Source organism: Arvicola amphibius, chromosome 12 (assembly GCF_903992535.2).
Source record: "Arvicola amphibius chromosome 12, mArvAmp1.2, whole genome shotgun sequence".
Classification (NCBI taxonomy): Eukaryota; Metazoa; Chordata; class Mammalia; order Rodentia; family Cricetidae; genus Arvicola; species Arvicola amphibius.
Window position 1 is genome coordinate 55,900,795 of NC_052058.2, and position 12,932 is coordinate 55,913,726.

The 12,932-nt window shown below is 46.5% G+C and overlaps 1 protein-coding gene and 1 pseudogene across 2 annotated transcripts in view; both read left to right on the forward strand.

Moving 5' to 3' along the window:
* Mpzl1 (myelin protein zero like 1) overlaps nt 1–12,932 on the forward strand; it is a 43,884-nt gene that overhangs the window by 23,040 nt on the left and 7,912 nt on the right. Inside the window, exons 2-5 of one of the 2 annotated variants that reach the window (XM_038349187.1) lie at nt 124–290; nt 4,551–4,764; nt 5,996–6,128; nt 8,757–8,862. In XM_038349187.1, coding sequence (XP_038205115.1) covers nt 124–290; nt 4,551–4,764; nt 5,996–6,128; nt 8,757–8,862 — 620 coding nt within the window. The remainder of the gene's footprint in view (nt 1–123; nt 291–4,550; nt 4,765–5,995; nt 6,129–8,756; nt 8,863–12,932) is intronic. The other variant, XM_038349188.1, reaches the window with a different exon arrangement.
* On the forward strand, nt 11,819–11,915 carry LOC119799658 (annotated as a pseudogene).

The following is a 12,932-nucleotide window of genomic DNA, read 5'->3' on the forward strand; positions in this document are numbered from 1 at the left end:
AAAAACCAAAAACTAGACAGTAAGCAGCTTCTCTGAAATCCAGTAACCTCTCTTTCTTTGGTAAATACATACAGTGGTATCTCTGCCAAATCCTGCTCTTAAATTTTGTTCCTTCCTCTTCAGTGACAGCCAGAATATCGGCCCTGGAGGTGCACACTCCCAAAGAAATCTTTGTGGTGAATGGGACCCAAGGCAAACTGACGTGCACGTTCGATTCTCCCAACACAACTGGGTGGCTGACCACTGTCTCCTGGAGCTTCCAGCCAGATGGCACGGACAGTGCAGTGTCGGTGAGCACCCCTCCCTCCCCTTCTGCCTCCCCCCCCCCCACACACACTGTTGTCACGTGATCAGTGATCCACTCCTACCTTCCGGTTCTGAAATGAGACACTGCAAGGCTTTCTTCTCTTGCTTCAAAATGCTCCAGGAAAAAGTCTGCTCAGCATCTCTTAAATGAGCTTATTTCCTCGTCTTTTTATTTATTTCTCTTGCCACCACCACCCCACCCTGTCCCTTCTGACCATCAGATCCCATTTGGAATTGCTGACTTCCACACGGCAGCCTCTGCTGGACCATGTGACTCTAGTTAGATTTTACCCCACACCTTTTCTGCTTATACTTGTCCCGTTTTTTATTTGTTTGTTTTACAATATCTGTATCTGTCTGTCTGTTCTATCTATATCCCCCACACAGAGGTACATATAGTCCTTTCTGATGTAATGATGACTTTTTTTTAATTTGACCTGTAGTGTGATTCTGCAGCATTTACTGGGACTTTACCATGCCATGTATGCCAGGGCTTCCATAAAAGTATCTTTGCTCTTGGAGCTGGAGAGATGGCTCAGTAGTTAAGAGCACTTGCTCCTCTTCCCAAGGACCCCAGTGGTGGCTCACAACTGCAACTCCCTCTTCTGACCTCTGAGGACATTGCCTACACATGGTACACAGGCATGAATGAAGGCCAAACGCTTTTGTAGATAAAATGGAACTAAAAGGACATGGGGAAAGCGTCTTTGCAGTGTGAAGTGAGCCTGGCATGTGGTTGCCAGGGTGATGAGGGCCATACAAGAAGGAAAGCGCTAAGAGGCTGGATAGGCAGTGCACTGGTGTTTTCTTTCCTATCCTTGTTGCTGTGATAAGATACTCTGACGGGAGCAAATTAAAGGAGAAAGGGTTTTAAATTGGCTCACAGTTCATGGGCACAGTCCATTATAGAAGAAAGAAGTCAAGACAGCTTCAAGCCGCTGCTCACACCCCAGCGACCAGAGGGAAGCAGAGACCCGCAAGTGCATGCACAACTCACTACCTCCTTTCTCTGCTGTGCAGGCCCCAGCCCAGGGAATGAGGCCAACGGCAGTGGGAAGATCTTCCTGTACCAGTTAACTAAGTCAAGATTGTCTCCACAGACATGCTCAGAAACCCATCTTCCCCGTGTTTCTAGATTTCATCAATAATTAAGATTAATCATCACATAAAACCAGTGACTGGCTAGAAACTAGTTGTATAGTAGGTGCTTGCTAAACATGGACCAACTGTTCCGATTCATGTCTATAAAATGGAGCTAATACAACCTTCCACAGAGGGGATTGAGAAGAGGGAAGCTCAGTATGGTGTCTAGTTCTCGAGGTGCTAACATATAGAATTATGTACTTTTGTTGGTTCTTGTTGGTCCATCATGTGTCCTTTGAATACTGACATCTGCTTTAGCGTTGTTCCTGGCAGGAAAACGAGTGCCACCCGTCACTCGTATCTAATCCGGAGCCAGTCGTGGTGGCGCACACCTTTAACCCCAGCACTTGGGAGGCAGAAGCGGGGCAATCTCTGTACGTCTACAGAGGAAATTCCAGAACAGCCAGAGTTCCACAGTGAGACCCTGTCCCCTGTCTCAAAACAAACAACAAAAAAACCCACAAACAGAACGGCACCTCTCCTCTGGCTACTGAGTGCGATAGTTTGAATGTGTTCCCAAAAGTTGATGTTAGAAGCTTAGCCCATTGAGCCCATTTGGAGGTCACTAGGGTGAGGCTAGGTGGTGATGACAGTAGCGTCCCCAGGATGCATTAATGACTCCAGGAGCAGAGAGACTCACCCTAGAACTCTTATGATAACCTCTGCCATGTTCTGACGCAGCAAGATTCTGCTCTGGCTGCCAAGACAGTGCCAACGCTATGGAGTTCCAGCTCAACCTACTGCTTATAGGTTACTAAGTCTAAGTGCTGGCTCACCGTATGCCTATGCCATTCATCCACTTCTGTGAGGGGGGTTGTGGGTAAGGAAGGAAGAATGGACCCCAGCCCTCTCCATCGCTCCTCAAGGGACCCAGCAATGGGTTGGGTGTGGCTAGATGGGAGTCCCTCACTGACTCCCCTGGTTTTGAAAACCTGGAGCATGTACTAAATGACTGTAGTCACTGAAATCAAAACAGCTTTTTGTTTGACCCAAGTACCTTTACATCAGAATTTGATATCAAAGCTGTGTACTCCTGCTGGGTGGTGGTGGTGCACGCCTTTATTTCCAGCCCTGGGGAGGCAGAGGCAGGCAGATTTCTGAGTTTGAGGCCAGCCTAGTCTACAGAGTGAGTTCCAAAACAGCCAGGACTACAGAAAACAAAACAAAAAAAAACCTGTCTCGGGGAAAAAAAAAACTAGAACAAACAAACAAACAAACAGACAAACAAACAAAAAGCTGTGTACTCCCTGAGGAAAAGCACTGTGTCTAGGTTGAAGCAAATTCTTGAGTGAGCCTGTATCCTTCAGGATTTAGTAATAGGGAACCTCTAAACATAATATCTGGAAGGACAGAACGTGTTCATTTATTTAACTTCCTTACTAGGTCTAGGTGGGCATGATTTTAAGTAAGACAAAACATGTAGGATGCCTGCCCCTAAGGTTTCTACCTTATGGTAGCTGTGAGGGCGGCAGGAGGAATCCTAACAAAAGTCTAAGGAATTGGTACAGCTTTTGCTTCCATACATAGAGCATCAGTGAGGAACATTGCCAGTTTCCCATAGATTAAAATTAACCACACGTTTATTTAAGAGAGTCTAAAAGAACTCTGTAAAATTGAGAATTTCTCTTTAGTTTTAGGATGTCGGGATTATTCAATCTGTAGAAAATAAAGCAGCTATCAAGAAGATAACTTGAGGTTAAAAACTTTCTTTTTCCTTTCCTTTCCTTTTCTTACTTCATTCTTTCCTTTCTTCTCCCCCCTCTCTCTTTTAGACAGGTTCTCTATTATGTAGCCCTGGTTGTGCTAGAACTCGCCCTGTAGTTTGAACTCACAAAGATCTGCCTGCCTCTGCCTCCTGATTGAGTGCTGGAAAAAAAAGACATGTACCTCAGCTAGCAAAAACTTCCTTTTAGGGAGCAGTTCTGTTTATTCTCACAGTGTTCCTGCATTGTGGTTTGTGAAGGTTTAGATGACTCGAGGCTTACAGCTAACATGATGCATTCCTGACTCACAGGTTGTTTTCTTGTTCTTTTATATTTTTTACCGGAGAAGTGTACCCAGCATGCCATGGCTTCCTTAGTGCCTGAAGTCGGGGTCTACCTGTCTAGCATTGAACTGACTATTCTTCCCTTCTCTGTTCTTTTAGAGTAGCCTCATTCTTTGAAGTGCTCCCCTGGGACTCTGTCAGGATTCTTCTTCCTTCATCAATTCCCACTTCCCTAGTGATAGTTTCTTAGAAATAACAGCCTTTGCTGCTTCTCCTTGAGTCTGGTCTACGTGCAGCTCTCTTCCTTGTCCCCAGGCTGGCACATAATACCTGTTCATTCTACTCCTTCATGATGCTGGTTGTCACTGCTGATTCGGAACGCAAGTTAGGGCGTATTTGGAGATGATTCGGAAAGGGAAGACTAGATTATTTAAAATGCTTGCTAGGCTGACAGTTTATTGCTTGTTTCCTTACTGGGGGCAGGGGACAGAGGGAGAAAGGAAGACAGACAGGCAGGCAAAATGTCACCAAGCAGGAGAGGTGTTGAATAACAGAAATCACCTAGACTTTGAATCAAAGCTGGATTTGAGTTCCACCTCTGAGACCTGTGACCTTCGGCAGGTCACTACAGTTTTCTGAGCTTCCCATTCCTCACTGTGAAGCTCAAGTGTGGGGAAGAGGAGATCAGATAAGGACTGAAGAGAAAGTGGAAGCCTGGGGTGGATTTGTGAAACAGGCTCTTAGAAGAAGGAAGAATTACTATAAGGTTTATGAACAATGGATTTCTAAGGTCGTTTTTATGCTGTGATAAAGTGGCAATAACTAACTGGGTAATTTGTAAGAAACACAGGTTTATTTCTTACAGATTCGGAGTCTGGAAAGCTGAAGACCAGTGACCCCGGCATTTGGCAAGGACTTCTTATTGTGCCATACTGTGGGGGAAGCCAGAACAATGAGGGAGTAAAGTCCCTTTGCCAAACCTTCGCGTGATTTGCTCTCCCTCTGTGGGAGTGCTTTTAGAAGGGTCCCCTAATGGCACAGCATGGCTGGTCCAGACGGTGGGAATTCTGCCTCCGGGAGCGGCTGGCTCATGGCTCTTGTTTTCTCTTTGCAGTTTTTCCACTACTCACAAGGACAGGTGTACATTGGGGATTATCCACCATTTAAAGACCGAGTCACCTGGGCTGGGGACCTCGACAAGAAAGATGCGTCCATCAATATAGAAAATATTCAGTCTGTTCACAACGGCACCTACATCTGTGATGTCAAAAACCCTCCTGATATCGTTGTCCGGCCTGGGCACATTAGGCTCCACGTAGTGGAAATAGGTACTTCCCACAGTGGTTGGCGTGATGGGACGAGGTCTCTTTTGTCATGTGTAGCTGCAGAATAAGATCTGTGTTTCAAGATACATTTGGCAGGAAATTTTTTTTTTTTTTTTTTTTTTTTTTTTGGTTTTTCGAGACAGGGTTTCCCTGTAGTTTCTAGAGCCTGTCCTGGAACTAGCTCTTGTAGACCAGGCTGGCCTCGAACTCAGAGATCCGCCTGCCTCTGCCTCCCGAGTGCTGGGATTAAAGGCGTGCGCCACCGCCGCCCGTCGGCAGGAAATGTTTTTGGAATTTATTTTTTTAAAGAATCTTTTTAAAATGATTTATTTATTTCTTTTATATGCATTGGTGTTTTGCATGCCTGCATGTCTGTATGAGGGTGTCAGATCCCTTGGAACCAGAACTACAGACAGTTTGTGTGGGTGCTGGGAATTGAACCCAGGTCCTCTGGAAGAACAGTCCGTGCTCTCAACCACTGATCCATCTCTAGCCCCCGGAATTTATTTTTATGGTGTTGGATATCAAACCCCAGGTCTTATAAATGCTGGCCAAGTACTCTACTGCTGAGTCACATCCCCAAGCCCTGAAGGGATGGTTTTTGCCTTCCAGCTGTGCCGTCCCTCTCTGGACTCTGCGGCTTAGCCCAGCAGAGCTGATGGTTGGGGAGCTGCTGCCCAGTCAACACAGCAGGCAGCTTCCCTTCCCACACCTCTCTCTGGAGCCTGTGGTCTGATTTCGGGCGGGCACGTTAGTTGTTTAGTGTTAAGAGCAAGAACGACCAAATTCACTGTGGCTGGATGAAGTGGGCTGTAGGAAAAGGAGATTGAGACTGTTGGATATTGTCAAGGGTGTTACTTTAGTGTCTCCTAGAGCAATACAGAAATTTCTTCCCTTGTTTGAGGGAATGCAGGGGATGCAGGTTCCAGTGTTTCTTCTTGAGACAGCCTTCTGCTGGCCATGGAGTGGTGTAAATCCGTATCTCCAGATTTGCTTTGACTATAGAATGTGGGGAGGAGGGATTGTGGGTGTAGAAATGCTTGGCTCTCTAGGTCATTTTCACCTGATAGGCCGTATGGGCGTGCCATCTGTGGGTCACCCTCAGATGCCGCTCTGTGGTTTGTCTAGTAGAGGAGGGTAAGACGGCAACTGATAAAGAAGACTCCTGCTTATTAACAAAACTCCCTTTCTTCTCTCTGCGCCCCTTCCCCACCTCCCCTGTTCTCTCCTCTAGACAATTTACTGGTGTTCCTGGTGTGGGTGGTGGTGGGCACCGTCACTGCCGTGGTCCTTGGCCTCACCCTGCTCATCAGCCTGGTTCTGGTGGTCCTCTACCGGAGGAAGCACGCGAAGCGGAATTACGCGGGGTAAGAGCTGCGATCTGTTAGCGAAATCAGGCTGTATAGAAATGTTCTCTCTGGGAAAGGCACCGTGAGGGACTCTCTGCTGTCTGCTCTTCCATTGGGCCCAAGCGGTCCCAGGTTTATGGTGTGGCTTGCTGCTAGCTGCGGAAGCAGATGCCCGTCTCTCGCCTGTCTTTCCGTCTGAGGCCTGGGGAGGTGAATTGCTGTGCAGCAGTCAGTCGCTGAGTTTCCGTACCTTCCACTCAGCAATTAGAATTCTTAAGCCACAGACACCACTTACCCAACCTTAAGGGTTTAACTTTCCCAGGCATGGCGGACACGTCTGTAATTCTGTACTGGGGAAACAGTTCAAGGCTGTACTTGCTACACAGTGGGTTTGAGGCCAGCCTGGGCCACATGAGACCTTGTCTCCAAATATCCCTGGGACCTGGCAAGTTTGTTGAACAGATAAAGATGGTTGCCCCCAGGATGAATGGCCAGAATTTGATCCCTGAAGTCCATATAGCAGGAGGGACCTAATTCTCATGAAGTGTCCTTTGACCTCCATTTGCATGCCATGGCATACATGTACGCCCCCCATCTCGGACTCCCCACACACAAATAAATGTAAAAGAAAAAACTGAAATGAGGAAAAAAAAAGTTTAATCATAATGTGTTGCTATCGATCCTACAAGGACCTTCCTTTTGCTCTATGGAGACGCTCCGCCAGTACGTGACTCTCTGGGCCCTGTGTGATGCAGGGCTTCTCTTCCGCTGTCGTTCCCACCCCACTACGACCCAAGCAGCTTCATCGCTTTGCTGTTTCTTGGTTGTGTGCACCTAGTGTGGGAGAGTAAGAGCTGATGTGAAAATGTAACAGGAAGAAAGAAGAAGTGGTTCTGTTTTGATGTCACACAAAGGACACCTGAGTGTAGAGCTGGGTCTAACTGCAAGACGTTCTCTTTTCCCCACTCCAGCTGGAAAGCTAACCCATATAAGCTCTAGCACTCACGTGGTCAGACTGGGGATGAAGGCTGCATTCGAGTTGCTCTAGCCTGGGCAGCACCACACACGCACAAGCTAACTTGCGCCATCCTAGAGGAACTGTGATTAGAGAGGTCTGCATGCCCGGATAGTGGGAGCCTCTCTCTGTGGGCTCTGCTGATCTCCAGTTTGTTAGGAGTGCTGTGTTTAAACAAGCCTGGCTGTTCTGATTCAGGTATTACTTGCTTGGAATGCGTCTGTTCTGCTGACTCTTGCTCCCTTGCATGGGGTGTATTTCGTGATTAAATACAGCAGGATTGATGGGTCTCAACATGAGACTAATCTAAGGTAGTAACGCTTCAAGACCTTAGTTTTTGCTTGGGGTTAATAAAGTGGACGGGAAGATGTTTCTTGGGTCCTGCACGGCACCATGGTTGCTGCTGTTCTTAATTTGGTCATCTCCTCCCTACCACCACATTTTCTGCTTTTCTTCCTTAGTACGCTGGGACCAGGTCCTGCTTATCTTCCCTTCTTAAAAAAACAGTTGACATAGAAGACATATTGGCACAGTAACAAGACTGCATCTCCTCTTCTGCTCCCCTAGACACATGTAACTGATCACATTGCCCATATGTGTAACGTGTACATGTTCAGCCTGTCCCCCTTGTGGACACTAACCAGCAGCTCAGTGCTAACGCAACAGCTATTATGGTTTGTTCATGGGTGTGTCGTTTGACCGTAATGAAAACATAAAACATCCAGATCATCTCAGCGTGTATGCGTGTGTGCCTTTCATGTAAAATACATGTGTGTGATTTCCATACATGATTTATTGTCGATGATTTAAAACTGTCTTTGTGTTAGAATAATTGAACAGTTTGACTGAGGGCATGTAGCCTCCCGTTCCAGAGAGGGCAGTTTGCAAAGTGCCCAGGATGCTTTGGTCTTAGTAATGACACTTTAAATGTGATCTTCTCCAGACTCCTTACTTCTTAGGTTATTATGTCAGCCCTAATGACCTGCTTCCTGTTCAGTGTCCCTGACTTATTTCTGAGGTAGCATTTTGTAGAGATGTCCCCGATGCTTCTCACAGAGTTTTCAGTCCATGTGACATTCCATGTGGCATCCCAGAGTTTCTCATGGGTCATGACTTCCTGGCTGTTTGTGTTTGGAAGCTTTTGTGTTTTTTGGTTTTGTTTGATTGTGATGTTGATAGGGAAACAAAATGTGGGGAACTAAAGAATGGAAGGAGAAGGAGAGCCACAGTGCTAGATCTGGATGTCGCCCTGGGATCTTTGAGATTCATCCAGATGAGGCTTTGCTTTGATGATGAGTAAAGCACTCGGCCATTAAGCAAGTAGAACTTGCGCCTTTAAACGTAACTGGGGTGGGTGGCAGGAGGAAAGACGGCACAGCGCCCAGACAGGAAACAGTGTTGCTACTTGCCGCCCTCGGCCACAGCTGGCTGCCTTAGAAGAATGCGGGAGTTGGAGGAGCGAGGATAGTTTGAAGCTGTTGATGGTCTGGAGCCCCACCATTTTGTTTCCTGTTGTTTTCTGTTGTGCGTCTGTTGCTTCATTGTGCCGTCCCTTGCATCTCTGTACTTTTGTTTCCATTTATTGTGAATTTTTGTTTTCACATTTGTTCTTCAAATCGTCACCTCATCAGCTGCAGTACATCAGAGCGTTTGTCACCAGTTAAGCAGGCTCCACGGAAGTACCCCTCCGACACAGAGGGCCTAGTAAAGAGTCCGCCTTCCGCCGGATCTCACCAGGTAACAGCTGATGGCACTCTGCGCTAAGGTTTGGAACGCTCTAACTTCTTGGGTATGAAGGAGAATACTGTGATATTCTCACTGTAATAGACATGCAGAGGAAGGGAGGAAGATGGAAGAATGAAAGGGCTGGTCTGAGAAGTCCCCAGGGGGAAATTTTGTGTATACACACACACACACACACACACATACACACACACACATATATGGAGGGAAGTTTCTCACCCAACCACCACTAATGTTTAGGTGTCTCCTTTGGCCTAAGTGCAAGTAGCAAGTGGCTTTGTCAGCTACTGTAGTCTTCAGTTGCCCAAGAAAATAAAAGTTAGTGAACTGTATTCTAAAGTACTCCGTAAGAATTTAACAGGGAAGAACTGGGGCGATGCTTTATTCAGTAGAGTTCTTGGAAGAGGACCTGGGTTCAGTCTGCAGAACCCATATAAAGGAGGAGGGGCAGCTGGATGTGGCAAGCACTTAAAGTCACAGTGCTGGAGAGGTAGGGACAATGGACCCCTTAGGCTCACTGACCAGCTAGCCTAGCCTAATTGGAAAGTCCAAGATCCCATTGAAAGACTGTCTCTCTGGACATGGTAGCCCATGCCTTTAATCCCAGCTCCAGGGAAGAGAAGCAGGTGGATCTCTGTGAGTTCAAGGCCAGCCTGGTCTACATAGTGAGTTACAGGACAGCCAGGGCTACGTAGAAAGACCCTGTCTCAAAAAAACCGAGAGAAGGGAAGACTCTGTATCCAGAGAAAGAGGGATAGAGAAAGAGAGAGAGAGAGAGAGCCAGTATCCAAAGACAAGTGGATGGCGCCTGAGAAACCACATACATTCAAGGTAGTTTTTAGTGCATGCACACATTTTCGTGCACATGTGCACACACAGAAATTAGCAGGGAAAGTTGGTGTTCCCAGTGTTAATAATAAAGCAAGAAATTTATTTCATGACCAGCCACAGTGGTCTGGATTTATGATGCAGAGTACCAGAAAATTTGTTTTCAGGGAAAAGTTGATATTCTTGGTAATGATAATAAAACAGAAAATTGATTTTCTTTAGGAAAAATAATGAGGGGCTGGAGAGATGGCTCCAACAGTTGGGAGCCCTTGACTGCTCTTGCAGAGGCCCTTGGTTCAGTTCCCAGAACCCACATGGTGACGCACAATTATTTCTAACTATAGTTGCAGGCAGTCCAGTACTCTCTCCTGACCCCCACAGGCGCCAAGCACAGATGTGATGCACGTACAGGTATTCAGGCAAAATATTCACACACATAGAAACACTATTATCTGGACATTTTTAGGCCAGATGAATAAGGAAGAGTGTTTGGGTCCTACTTACTGTAGGAAGCTCTGAAGAGAAAGTCTTTCGTTTGGAATTTAGCACAGGACCCAACATCCTGCTGCATATTGTGCTTTTACTGCGTTTTGAACTGTAACCATGTTATTGTCAAAGCTTCAGAGGTTTGTGGGGTCTGTGTGAAATAGGAACCATTAAGGAGGTGATTGCTAACGGGACTGATTTTTACAAACAGTAAAAAGGATATTTATGTTCCATAGATAATATTTGAGGTCTTATTCCATGGGTTTACATGTGGTGAGGGAACTTAAACCAGTCAGGAAACTGAGGCATTGTGCTGACTTTCTAAGGCACAGCACGCTGTCAGGATTGGGGTTCACACCGAGTCTCATAGACAGCGGGTGTTCTACGGCGGCCATACCAGGCTCATAACCTGTTCTTGTCCCCCACCCCTTCCATTGCCTCAGTTTACTGATTTGGGCCCTGACAAGGAAGAGCTATAATGAAGTCAGGAGAGTTACAAATACATTTAACGGCTAAAGAAGCCTTGAGGACGTTCTGTTCTGCCCAGCGTTCTTCTGCTGAAAACAAACTCTTTTTTTTTTTTTTTTTTTTTTGGTTTTTCGAGACAGGGTTTCTCTGTAGCTTTGAAGCCTATCCTGGAACTAGCTCTTGTAGACCAGGCTGGTCTCAAACTCACAGAGATCCGCCTGCCTCTGCCTCCCGAGTGCTGGGATTAAAGGCGTGCGCCACCACCGCCCGGTGAAAACAAACTCTTAGTTTCAAACAGTAAAACAATGGCTTTTCGAGACGTTGTAAAATAGGTCACGTTGCCAGACGGGCAATGGCACACGTCTTTAATCCCAGCACTTGGGAGGCAGAGGCAGGCGGATCTCTGTGAGTTTGAGGCTAGCCTGGTCTTCCAAGAGCTAGTTCTAGGACAGGCTCCAAAGCTACAGAGAAACCAAGTCTCGCAAACAAAACAAAACAAAAACCAACAAACAAAAATAGGTCATGCAACTCTGTAACCTCTCAAAGAAAAAAGCAGTGCAGGCCCTGTAGTTGCACCGGCGTGCCGCAGACAAATGCAGTGGGGGAAAGTGGAAACGCCTGGGCTCAGCTGTGTCACTGAACCAAGGAGGTAGACCTGAGAGTTTGGGCTGGGTGTAGATTTGTGTATACGTAGTAGAATGCTTCTGAGACCTGGAAAAGAACCTTCTGTAAAGAAAGGAATCCACAGTGCTTGGAGCTTACCAGGAGCTGGGAATGGTTTGTGGAGAAACCCGTTAGCGCTGGTGCTCGGAGTAGCACACTATTGTAGGTGCTTACAGTAATACCCAGATAAAGGGTACTCTGGACCCCCTTTTTACAGAGCCTAAAAAGAAGCCTCTAGAGATTCCAACTAATCCAGAAGTAACTGAGCTGTATGCCACAACAGAGTCCAACAGTTCCCAGCAATCCGGGACCCAAAAATGTAAAATTTATGAATTTGGTACCAATCAAAAATGACTAGGCATATGGCCAGGTGTGGTAGCATACTTATAATACCAGTACTTGGGAGGCTGAGACACGAGGATTGCCTAAAGACCAAACTGGGCTACATAGAAACCCTGCCTCAAAGAGGGCTAGGGAAACTAGGCATAGAGGAAGCAGGTTACCCGTGCTCACTGCAGCAGCTCATCTACTAAAACTGAGATGATACAGAGAAGATTAGCATAGCTCCTGTACAAGGATGACGTGCAAATTCTGAAGTGTTTCAGAGAGAGAGAGAGAGAGAGAGAGAGAGAGAGAGAGAGAGAGAGGAGAGAGAGAGAGAGGAGAGAGAGAGAGAGGGAGGAGGGAGGCAGGTAACTAAAAGAAATCAGTGGAAACCAACTGTCCACTGGGACAGTTGGAGAGCTGGAGAGATGGCTCAGCAGTTAAGCATGCTCGCTGCATTTGCAAAGGACCTAAGTTTGGTTCCTAGTACCCACAGAGTAGCTCACGGTTGTCTATAACTCCAATTCTAGGGGATCTGACACCCCCTTTTGGCTTCCTTAGGTACTAGGCACACACATGGTACACATACAAATATGCAAACAAACATTCATACGCATAAAGCAAGTAATAAATCCTGTAAAGTATGGACCCAGAAACGATGGGGATAATGGGATTCTTAAATAAGGACGGTAAGCTGGGTGATGGTGGCGCACATCTTTAATCCCAGCACTCGGGAGGCAGAGGCAGAGGCAGGCGAAATCTCTGAGTTTGAGGCCAGCCTGGTCTACAGGAGCCAATTCCAGGATAGGCTCCAAAGCTACAGAGGAACCCTGTCTCAAAAAACTAAAAGAAAAAGAATTAGGGTAAAGATGTTTTCTTACAAGCAAACAGGGAGCTAGAACGAGGAAAGAAAGACGGGTCAGACAGGTGGAGTGGGGAATGGAAACGCTGGGTGCTGCTCACAGACCAGAGCATCTGTACCGCCTCAGATGCAGTCCCAGTGCAGGCGAGTTAGAGACAGACTGGCCATAGGCTTGAAGCCAGCCTGAGTTACAGAGTGGGACTGTTGAAAATTCAGGGGGTGCAACAACAAAGGTTAGCAATAGATTCTACCCAAAATGAAGTATGCTGAAAACGAAATACAACCAGAATTTTCCCTTTAATTTTTTTCTGGGGGAGGGGGGCTGCCTTTGACTATGACTGAAATCACAGTAAGCAAATCTGAGAATGAAAAGGGACTTAGTAAACTCAGCCATATTAATTACACTGATTATAAATATTCAGAATACTCAGTT